Consider the following 12,277-nt stretch of genomic DNA (forward strand, 5'->3'; position numbering starts at 1 on the left):
ACCCTTCTAACTCTACAGATGAAGTGTTAAGGCCCACTTCACATCAGCGGTATTCTGCCGCAATGCCGGTTTCACCGCTTGCCACAGCCCAGCATCTCGCGCTCTCTCCTTCGCTGCTGAGCGCCGCAAGCAGGAGCGATGCTGGGCTGTGATGAGCACAGCCCAGTCACTCAGGAAAACTAGGCCCACCTCAGTGGTGTCAGGTAAACTGTAAGTTGACGTGACATCACCGTATCCCAGGGGTCACGGAGCCCGGGGGTCACTTCATGGCAATGATTGGACCGCGATAGCACTGCACAAAGGCAGAATTGGCTGAACAAGGTATTTAGAAAAAGCCTCCCCTATCAGTTTTAAAGGGATGTGGCCACATTGCAGAGACGTGAACCACCCTTTTAAATATTGTTGACCAATCCTCAAGATTTCACAAAGAACCCAAAACGCGTTGCTATAGTATAACCGTAATACACGGATATATGTAGATCTCTTGATGAGACTTATAGTCTAGATTTCATATTATATAGATGCGATACTTATTTCTCTATCCTGGGGGTAGATCGTTCATACGAAATTTGTACGGGGGTCCGATAACTGGCGCTGCCGCTAATCAGTGGGCAGTGCTTATCACTGATCAGTCCAGCTTAGACCATGTGAGAGCACTAATGGGGGAGCAAATGACCTCACCCTTATGGCCAATTGGTTGTATATGGGGCCACTTTAGTTCATGAGGACCCCCCATCCCCCCACCACTAATATCAAAACTAATTCAACTCTACCTCAAGTAGTCTCCGGAGAATATCAGAGAGGACTGGACTTGAGCACTTACTAAAGGAAATGCCTTCCAATCTGCATCAGCGGCTGCGAGAGCCGAGGAATGCGTTACATGACTCTCCAGGCATCCGGGGAATTGAGGTCTCGCTGCCGAGGAAGGGTATACGCTTTCCTTCTCGTGTCGTCATGATTGATGTCTTGTCCTGCCGCATTGGTTGACTGCCTGTCGTGGGCTAAGACACCGACAAACCACGTCGTCCAGACTGTCGGATATTTTATACCGAGCAGCCTATGGTATTTAAAGAGTTTTCTTAAAAAAATTAAATAAATAAATAAAATAATAAAAAAAATAAATAATAAATATATATATATATGTATGTGTGTATATAACACTGTCATAGCAAACATGCCTCTCTGCAAATACAAAGCGGCAACAGACCAAGGAGGTGAAACGCTGCCTAAGGGAAAGGGTTTATAAATTATGTGACAATGTAATTATATCATTAATTTAAAGATAAATTCGCTCAAGATGACTCCTGATGAATTATAGCCTCTTGTTACCTTATCCTGCCGCATAACCAGAGCGACGAGATTCCAGACAGCGTGTCGGCATCTCCTGCCGACGTCATTAACCTGTCGTGGCACGTTTACATGATGAGACCTGTAATGTGACTGTAATAATTTGTTCAAATACTATAAAAGCCCTTATGTATCAGAATATAACTACTATAATACTGCCCCCATGTGCAAGAATATAAATACTATAATACTGTCCCCTGTGTACAAGAATAGAACTACTATAATACTGCCCCTATGTACAAGAATATAACTACTATAATACTGCCCCTATGTACAAGAATATAACTACTATAATACTGCCCCCTATGTACAAGAATATAACTACTATACACAGTGTGGCCTATATGATTGGCAGTGTGAAATCAGACACCCTTCTCTCCCCAGCAATCCTCTGTTGGGGTCCCCAGATATATTAGGCTGTCGCCCAAACCTGGAAACATTGGCAGATTTGGCTGTACTTAGTCTGTGTACGGCGGGCTTTAATCTATGGCCGCTGTCACATTCCCAGTCCTTTCTATGGGTGTGTTCCTCCTGTGGGTGCACACGGCCTCTGTAGACGCTGTGCATTATCTGACCACATTTTTTGACCGGTGCTGCTATACTTAAGGCCGCTTTACACACTGCAATATCGGTATATATCGCTAGCTACTGTACCCGCCCCCATCGTTTGTGCGTCACGGACACATCGCTGCCCGTGGTGCAAAACATCGCGCGGACCCGTCACACTACTTCCCTGCCTAGCGACGTCGCTGTGACCAGCACACCGCCTCCTTTCTAAGGGGGACGTTCGTTCGTCGTCACTAAGCGGCCGCCCAATAGAAGCGGAGGGGCGGAGATGAGCGGGACGAACATCCCGCCCACCTCCTTTCCTCCTCATTGCGGGCGGGCGCAGGTAAGGAGAGGTTCCTCGTTCCTGCGGTGTCACACGTAGCGATGTGTGCTACCGCAGGAACGAGGAACAACATCGTACACGCAGCAGCAACAATATTTGGGAATGGGGGGGGGGGCGGCATGTCACCGATTTTAATGGTTTTGCGACCTTTTTTAATCGCACATAGGTGTCACACACAACGACATCGCTTTAGCGGCCTTTAGTCTTTTTCCACTGCCCATAATTCATCAGAAATTGCTCAGATCCTACAATCTCTCTTGTGGATGCAATATGGTTGACTCCGCAGTCAGTTCGGCTGAACCGGTCGCAATCTGAACGGTGTATAACGTCATCGTGCGCTGTGCGATCGTACATCGTAGTGTCTAGTATTGCATTTTCTGATATTGATGTCCCCCTCCCCCCTTCTGTGCGTCCCATCAGTGTCCGTACTAAGGCATGCTCACTCTGGATACACAGCTTGATATGTTGTCTGCTTGCTTGCTTTTATGTTTTCTTACCCAATGGCCTCAATGTCTTTAAAGCTGGCTTCATCCGCGCTGGGGGATCTGCAGGAACGCCCAGGGATATTCCGAGATTGCTTGAGAGGGGCACCGTGTGGGATAGGAACTGCATAGGCAATGTCCTGGAAGAAGCTATGAACTGTTTTGCAGAGATGCAGAGACAGACAGAGGAGAAGTTCCGCATGTGGATAGAGAAACTGACCCGACTAGACACTGACGAGGAGAGTAAGCAGCAGCTGGAGCCCGGCGAAACCAAGCTCCGTCTAGGGGGCCAGACCTTTACCCCGAGCAGCTCATCCAGTACGTTCGTGGCGGGGCAGGACAGTCCCACCTTCCCCCAGCAAGCCCTGGGCTCGTACGTCAGCTACCAGAACGTCGACACCTTAGAGTTCCCAACATCCGCATTAAATAACAACAACTTCCCTGACAACTTCCCAGAGAATGGGAACAACATAGCCGACGACCAGGAAATAAATCAGTCCTAATCCTGTCCCGAATTTTTCTTTCTTTTTTTTTTTTTTTTCTTCTTCCAAATGCACTAGACGGGCGGCCATTTTTTTTTTATTGTATTTTATTATTTTTTTTTTTTTCTCCCGAAGGCTGATGATGACCAAGTCCTTTACCAAAGCTTGTCTGCGCCATTTGCATGCCGGCCCACCCGATGAAGGGATGACGTCTAGGAAAGCAATCTTATATTTCGATGGAAATATAACTTTTTGTTTTTTACACTATTGATACAGATATATGCTATTATTCTAATATTGCGGATGTAATATTTTGACAAAAAGAACTCGAAACCCCTACAAAGTATTATAATTTATATGCAAGATCCTGCTGCGGTAGGCGTAGGTATGGTCCATGCATCGCTGTACACGTCTATATCCCCCCGCCCCAGTGACGTCCCCGCCCGGTGTGTGCCGCCATACGCTGCCTCCTTTATACAATTGTATGAAATGTATTACAAATACCTATCGAATATGTAAAGAATGTCCGGACGATGCTGTAACCTGCTTTATTCTCACATTTACTGTCTGTAAATTTCTCTGCTACCTAAAAAAACAAATGGCTATGCTCCATGTAAATCTGTATAAAAGGGGTGCACATGTTCTCAGTGGAAAGAAGGGAGAAAGCCGCTATCAGATGTCTCTTATCTCCCTCAAAAACAAAGGATTGGAGGTGTTCAGCGCAAGGTCTTCTCCTCCCCTCGTCATCGGTCAGCCGTTCCCTCCAAAATCAGTGCGCCTGTTCCGATATCGCTGCGCACCAAGAGGCTACTAGTGGCCTTATTCTGCGTCACATAGGAGATACTGTTGGACCAATTTGCCATTTGCCTACTAGCCTAGTCTCAGACCGGAGCCTGGATTTCAGTGTCCAGCATTCCCACATTGGTCATCTATGGCATATCCACAGAATATGTCCGTCAGACCAAGGTGGGTCACACATCTGTCTTCAGAAATAGGCCTCATCGCTTGCAGCAATGAATGGAGAAATTGGTCACACATGAGCTACTCTCCCCAGTATCAGATCAACAGAAAAAGTTCCTGTTGTGCGATAATTTTTTGACTGAGGGCAGCAAGCGATGGAGACTCATTCTGGAGATCCACCAGTAGGAACCAACCACCAATCACATCATCAAACGTCTGTGCCAGAAATTATATTCTTAGAGGGTGTCTGTCAGCAGGTTTTTGCTATGTAATACTGGAGACGGGGCTTCCCCCTCCCCCCCCCCCCCCAAGGGAGACGGGGCTCTCCCCCCCCCCGCCCCCTTCCAAGGGAGACGGGGCTCTCCCCCCCCCCCCCGCCCCCTTCCAAGGGAGACGGGGCTCTCTCCCCCCCCACCCCCCCCCTTCCAAGGGAGACGGGGCTCTCTCCCCCCCCCCACCCCCCCTTCCAAGGGAGACGGGGCTCTCCCCCCCCCCCCCCCCCCCTTCCAAGGGAGACGGGGCTCTCTCCCCCCCCACCCCCCCCTTCCAAGGGAGATGGGGCTCTCTCCCCCCCACCCCCTCCCCCCCCTTCCAAGGGAGACGGGGCTCTCCCCCCCCCCCCCCCTTCCAAGGGAGATGGGGCTCTCTTCCCCCCCCCCCCCCCTTCCAAGGGAGATGGGGCTCTCTTCCCCCCCACCCCCCTTCCAAGGGAGACGGGGCTCTCTCACCCCCCCCCCCCTTTGTGTGTCACTAAAATTGGTTTTATCAGCAGAAGACTATCACTAGAGGACTAGATGTCTTGTGCCATGTGGTTCTGCTGTTCTGTGTAACCACACTCTCACCACTGGTGTTTTTCTGCCTGTGTACATAAAGATGCCAATCAGTGGTGCGGGTGGGGTTGTACAGTGCTTAGCATTCAGAGAACTGCTGAATCAGAAAAGAGTGACACATCCCTAGAATCAGGCTCTGTCCCCACATTATGCTCCTCCCAGATTACATAGCAAAAACCTGCTGAGGGCTTAAAAGCAACCTATGTCCGCACAGTCTAGCTGAGGAGTGGTTGACCACTCTCCATACTACCGTAATAGTCCAGCAGAAGTGAATGCCTGGATGTACCATACACTGATGAGGGTACGGGCAATTATCTATTTTTATTACCTTGTTTGAGGTTAGATAAATGTTGCCACTCAGGATAGAGTGATTTCAGTTTAGACTTTTTTTTTCTTTTTTCTTTAATATAGATTTATTATAGATGATGCGCGTTCTAGAAGGAGAATGTGCAGCAGTGACTGCAGCCTTCATCAGTGCGCGGGCTCAGGCGGCCATGCTGGAACGTTGTACAGGAGCAGGGAGCAGAGCGTATGGTGCAGCCCGGTGATTACAAGCTCCGTATGTTTTTTTTTTTTCTTTTTTTCTCCGCTTATAATCACACTTCTACTTCAAAGTGGAAAACACATGTAATATTGTCACATAAGGACAAGAATATAACTACTGTAATACTGCCCTGTGTAGACAGAACTATAACCGCTATATTACTATCCCTACTTAATTACGCCAGTGCTGCAGCCTCCAAAACTGCGAGACCTAAATGTTTTTACCTCCCGGCAATCCCTCCCCTTAGGCCAATGTCACACATCTGTGTTTCTCTGTAGTCAGACAGTGAGTGATACTTTACAGCCCCGTATACCACGCATACCTCCAAACATGGCTATATATATAAATCTTTTTTTTTTTTCCTCATCAACCTGCGTTTTTCTGTAAGATTTAACCCCCGCACCACCTGTAGGCAGCCAATGCCAGCCCTACAAGGGAGCAGATCACCCTGGCATTAAAGGGGCTTTCCCTCTGACAAAGTGATGGCATATCATTAGAATGACTAACGAGTGGGGTTCCAGAGGTCGAATCCCCAGAATAAAGGCGTCTCTCATCACTGAGGTAGTGCTATGTTCTTTCCTACGGTTTCCCTTTTTAACATCACACCCGCTTTACAAGAATTGCATCTGGATCCTTTCACATAAAGGCACAGTGTTGCAGTTTCCTTGAAGGGGAATCTGTCACCAGGTTTTTGCTATATAATTAGAGAGCAGCATCATGTAGGGCCTGAGACCCTGATTCCAACAGTCAATATATCGTCTACTGCTTGGTATAGTTTTGATAGAATCCTTGTTTTCCTTGCTGTAGATGTAGCAGAGCCCAGTATGTTGAGCCCTGTATAATCTCGCCCCCAACACTGCTTGGCAGCTGTGTACATTGTATATAGACAGCCGCTAATCAGTGGTGAGGGCGGAGTTACTCAAAGCAGAAAGACTAGGAGACACAAGAGACCTAGTCCTGTAGTGATAATCTCCTGCTGATAAAACATAGATGTTATTGAAACAGAAAAACACAGACTAGTAAGCTACACAGCTCAGCACCTACATCAGGCTGCTCTCAGATTACATGACAAAGCCCGGTGTTATCCAGAACTGTTTTATTTTTTTTTTCCACTATGGACCTAAGAACTATCAGTCATAGTTGCTAACTACCTGCCTGTTTTGCCCGGCCTGATCTCTTCTGGCGGCGATTCGTCTGTCAGCAGAGCGGCTCTTCATTGTTTCCAGGCTGCCCTGCTAACAAGGCGTGACTGCCGACATCACACTCATTGACAGTATAGTTAGGTAGTGGAGACCCGGAAGCACAACAGCGTGACGTCGGCAATCACGCTCCGTCAGCAGAATGGAAGAGCAAGAGCTGCTCTGTCCACGTGACGTTAGCGGAAGCTGCAGGAGCCGTCTGTGGCCGCTCTGCACTGGCAGAGATCAGCATTGGCAGAACAAGCAGGTAATTGGCAACTACCTGCCTGTTGGTTCTTAGGCCCGTAGTAAAAAAAAAATATTTAGGAAGGATCCCTTTAAGGTCCATCTCCCCTGCAAGTTAATTCCTGTTCCTGGGACCTCTTTAATCTCGTCGATTAAAGACCCGATTGACAAACCATTTTCATGCTGCTCAAAAATCATCTGGTCGATCATTGATCACTCAGCACGAATCTGTGGCCGGATCAGCTAGAAAACGACTGCTGAGGTCGGCTCTGAAAACTGACCCTTACACAGCCGGTGAGCGGGGCGACCGCTGCGGCCTGTCTATGATCAGAGGGGCCGGCTCGGACCTTAGGAACCTCCAGTGATCCTGAAAGTAAAGTTACGTCATATCCTAGTGTTATGCCTTCACTTTTATTAAGATACAAAATCCATTTAAAGGGAACCTGTCAGCAGAAATTTCGCAATAACCCTAAAAGATTCCCCCTCTGCATCTCCTGGGCTGCATTCTGGAAAGGTTCCCGTTGCTATTGTGCCCCCCTTTGAGACCTAAATAAATACAAAAAGGTAAGACTTTATAAAGTATGCAAATTTTTTTTTTTTTATGGTCACGGGGGCGGGCTGTTTTGCGTCCGTTATTCCCCCTCCTGCCGATGTACACCGCCCCCCATTGCTAATTTCCATACCTGAGGACGCCGCCCAGTGCTGCCGAGGTCTCGCGCATGCCCAGTGGCACGATCGCGGGACAGCACTGTGTAAATCGTCACCGCTGGTGAGGTGATTGCGCAGGCGCGAGATTATGGACGGCGCTGTGATTGTCATCAGCAAGTACCCGCCCATAATCTCATGCCCGTGCTTTTCCCACTGCCTCCACCGTTCTGCGCAAGCGCTGGCCATATGAACCCACGTCACCTATTACCGCAGGCGCGAGACTATGGGCGGCGCTGTGATTGTAATCAGCAGCGTCATCCAAGTACCTGCCCCTAATCTTGCGGTAATAGGTGACCAGCGGTGACGATTTACACAGTGCTGTCCCGCGATCGTGCCACTGGGCATGCGCGAGACCTCGAGAGCACTGGGCGGCGTCCTTAGGTATGGAAATTACCAATGGTTGACGGCGTAAAACGGCAGGAGGCGAATAACGGACGCAAGACAGCCCGCCCCCGTGACCATAAAAAAACATTTGCATACAAAAAGGTAAGACTTTATAAAGTATTTATTTAGGTCTCAAAGGGGGCACAATAACAGGAACCTTTCCAGAATGCAGCCCAGGAGCTGCAGAGGGGGACTCTTATAGGTTTAGTGCGAAATTTCTGCTGACAGGTTCCCTTTAAAACCTGAGAGCTGTATTCATAATTCTTCTGTTTTCAGAGCTGAAATCTCCTGCTGGTTTTAAAGGAGATTAAAAAAAAAAAAAGAATAAAAAAAATATTGTAATGTGCCTGCCCTCATACACTATGAAGCTGAGCTGGTCACTGCAGTTCTAGTATCTTTAGATCACTTGTATATCAATAAAATAGCTGCTCTTCACCCCTCCTGTACGGGACGTTACATCACCGTCCAGTCCGTGCTGCAGCAGAGACCAGGGGGTGAATTGATTGCACCTGTCCCTAAATATTAATCTCTTTGAGTGCAGCTCTGGAGTATAATACAGCATAGAACTCAAGATAAGTAATGACTCTACCAGCAGAATTGTGAGTGCAGCTCTGGAGTATAATACAGGATGTTACTCAGGGTTCATACACATTTTCTAGTGACTTTTTATATGAATATAATCTACCTATAAAATATTGTGTAAAGGTGGGCAGACTACTTTTTTTTGGCAAGCATGTTGTCACGCACCTCTAACACTGCAGCTAGTGTACTCGTGTGTAGTTTATTTTTCCACATCAGATTGCTTTAGTTCTGAGAGTATGACTGGGGATCAGTCCAAAGTGACTCCACTTTCCCTGAAAGAATCTGTCGTCAGATTTTTCCTAGCCCATAGGGGACAAGCATTGCATTATGTTGGTGAACAGATCCCTATTCCAGCATTGTGTCACTTACTGAACTGCTTGATAAATCCCGGTTTTATCTGCTGGAGGTTTAGCAGTTGTCTTAATGCTGAGCTCTGTATAACCCCGCTCACATCACTGATTGGCAGTTTTCTGCCTATGCACAGTGTACACAACAAACTGTCAATCGGTAGTGGGGTTGGGTTATGCAAAGCTTATGAATGTAGAGGACTGCAAGTCAGGAAGGGTAATGGTTCTCTAGTGATAAAAATCAGTTTTATCAGCATGTGATTATCAAAACTACACTAAGCAGCCCCAGTAAGTGACACGTCGCTGGAATTAGTGTGTGTGGCCCTACATTATGCTGGTGATAGATTCCCTTTAAAGAGTAACTGTCCTTTCAAGAAACCTTTCAGAATAAAGTGTCCTATGTGAGCATGAGGGCTAACACTATTTCTAGCCATTACATGACTTGGATTTTGCATTTTCACCAGACTGAATCTCTAGCTTGCAGTCTACGCTGAGCTGGTGACTGGAGACTAGTGGTTATGATATCTCCTATACACAGCATACACGGAGAGGGGTTCTTCATATTTTTTTTTCCATTAGTACACGAGAGAATCAGCAGCTTGGAGGACATTACACAGCGGTAGTGATCAGAGTAGATCTGAATCCAGCTCTGGAGTGAGATAAAAGACTTGTGAGAAGGCTCCGCACTAGCTCTGTCTTCCTCTGCCTGTTTCCTCACTCTGCTCCTCTCCATATTCAAGACTACTATTGATTTATGCAAAGTGTCATGAAAGTACAGTTTAACGTCCTCGTCTGATCCTGGTTTCTACTGATCTGGGCTCGTTTGGGCCACAGCAGAAAGCTAATATAGCCAGGCATTGTAAGATTCCTGCTACTTCCAAATTTCACTAGGAGGCGCACTATGGCTGCAGCTCTATAGACTGTCTACAGTGTGAGCACAGCAGTTCTTCCTGGCACCAATCCCATTTTCTTCAGTTTACAGTCCTGTTTGGGGATACACTGCCGAACAAGCAGACATTTAGAGTCCCCCGAGGAAGCCACATCCCTGATTTCTTAGTCCTTAATTGCAATCCGACTTTCTACCCAGTAGAAAAGACCTAAGAGGCTCTGAATACAAGACTGCAGTAATTCTGTGTCACTCTGTGACTGCAGACTTACGACTGCTCACAGTGCGCACGCTGTGCACTGTCAGGATTTGCTGGCTTCAGAGCCAGTAATGGCGGTCACGTGGCTGTGAATATGCGATATGCAGATTCCCAGTCATGTTCTGGCTAGAGGCCTATGCAAATGCATTGAGTAAGACCACCGTATTTGGATTGTGGCCTCTGTGACCGCCGTTCCTGGCTTTGACACCAACGAATCCTGACAGTGCGCAGTGTGCGCAATGTGAGAATTCATAAGTTTGCCGTTAGAGTGACTGCAGACGTGCGCATTTAGACCGGACAACCCCTTTAAGATGGCTCAAATCCATATCCCTGTTGCTGCATATAAAATTTATACAGGAGGTTGTCACCCCTCTCCATTATCCAGCGTGGGAAGCCATTGTAGGGGGAAGACCTGGTGCTACCTTGAATTTCTTGTAATTCTGCATTACATGTACATACATGAATGTGTAGTTACCAGCAGTGTCTTTATTTAAGACCACTGGGCATTTATTTAAAGAAGCAGTTGTGCAAATCACCCAAATCTCAAGAGACGCCCTGACGAGCCCTTGTCCGCGTACAGATTATTGGGTTACGACGCATAATTTAAGGGATTCCTCCGTATTCTCCATGCACCGAACCACATATTCCCTTATGAAATGAATATTAAAGTGGATCTGTCGGAAGATTTCACAATACATACTGCAAAAAATATTAATAGATCTTGCACCTGATGAGGCTGTTGTGTTTTTTGTGTGAAAGTTCATGTAAGGATGCCATTGAAATCCTTTTTGAGAGTTTAAACTCAGTCTTTGCCTACCTGGTGTGACTGACAGCGCCTCGACGTCCCTCCTCCTTGCTTCTGAATCTCCCACCACCTGATTTGATTGACAGCTCCTTGGTGTCCCTCCTCCCTGTAGCTGAAGATCCACCCATCTACCCTATTGACAACTCGGGCCCACCTTCCTGCTGCTGAATCTCCACCCACTCCTTCTGATTGACAGCTCCTCGGTGTCCTACCATCCTGCTGCTGAATTTTCACCCACCCCGCCTGATTGATAGCACCTCAGTGTACCACCTTCCTGCTGCTGAATCTCCACCCATGCTGCCTGATTGACAATTCCTCAGTGTCCCACCTTGCTGCTGCTGCTGAATCTCCACTCACCCATCCTGATTGACAGCTCCTCAATGTCCCACCATCCTGCTGCTGTATATCCCCCCCCATCCTGTCTGATTAACAGCTCCTCAGTGTCCCACCTTCCTGCTGCTGAGCCTGCACCCACGCTGCCTGATTGACAGTTCCACAGTGTCCCTTCTCTGCTGTGTCACCACCCCACCTGATAGCAGCAGAGGAGGGACACTGAGGAACTGTCTGTGTCACCACCTCACCTGATTGATAGTTCCTCAGGGCTCCCCCTCCTCTGCTGCTTTGTCACCACCCCTCCTGATTGACCGTTCCCCAGTGTCCCCCCTCTGCTGCTGTCACCACCCCTCCTGATTGACCGTTCCCCAGTGTCCCCCCTCTGCTGCTGTCACCACCCCACCTGATAGACAGTTCCTCAGTGTCCCTCCTCTGCTGCTGAGTCTCCACCCACTCTACCTGATTAACAATTCCTCAGTGTCCCTCCTCTGCTGCTGTGCCACAACCCCACCTGATTGACAGTTCCTCAGTGTCCCTCCTCTGCTGCTGTCACCACCCCTCCTGATTGACAGTTCCTCAGTGTCCCTCCTCTGCTGCTGTCACCACCCCTCCTGATTGACAGTTCCTCAGTGTCTTTCCTCTGCTGCTGAGATCTCCCCCCAGTACAGGCACTGTTAGCCAGGCTGGGTGAGCAGGGATTCCATACACTTGGAGATCTATTAATGTATGTAATTTGTATAGTGCAATCTTGTGACCGCTGTGTGGAGGTATAGGGAGGAATTTACAAGCCTTAGAAAGCTGATACCTGTGATCCCAAAATATTCTCAGTAGTGCCCCGTTGTAGACATCATTTGTAATGATGTGATGGTGGCCTGCCCCATTCATATAATAGGCCTGGAAGAAGCTGGTGTCAGGTTGGTACTGCAGTCACATCCAGGGCTCCATTCAAAATTCTTCAGGTTTCTACTGTGTAGTATTACTCCAGCTCATGCTGTATTGTGTAAGGGCCGTT

The 12,277-nt window shown here is 47.9% G+C and overlaps 1 protein-coding gene across 2 annotated transcripts in view; it reads left to right on the plus strand.

Annotated features, from left to right (window-relative positions):
- The window catches only part of ARK2N (arkadia (RNF111) N-terminal like PKA signaling regulator 2N), a 69,058-nt gene that overhangs the window by 19,536 nt on the left and 37,245 nt on the right, over positions 1–12,277 (plus strand). Inside the window, exon 3 of one of the 2 annotated variants that reach the window (XM_075327432.1) lies at positions 2,761–4,574. The exons of the other annotated variant lie outside the window; for it this stretch is intronic. Within the exon in view, the coding sequence (XP_075183547.1) occupies positions 2,761–3,224 (464 nt within the window). The 3' untranslated portion in view covers positions 3,225–4,574. Of the gene's footprint in view, positions 1–2,760; positions 4,575–12,277 lie in introns of those variants that run through there. 2 annotated transcript variants of the gene reach the window in all.

Source organism: Anomaloglossus baeobatrachus, chromosome 1 (assembly GCF_048569485.1).
Source record: "Anomaloglossus baeobatrachus isolate aAnoBae1 chromosome 1, aAnoBae1.hap1, whole genome shotgun sequence".
NCBI classification, from domain to species: domain Eukaryota; kingdom Metazoa; phylum Chordata; class Amphibia; order Anura; family Aromobatidae; genus Anomaloglossus; species Anomaloglossus baeobatrachus.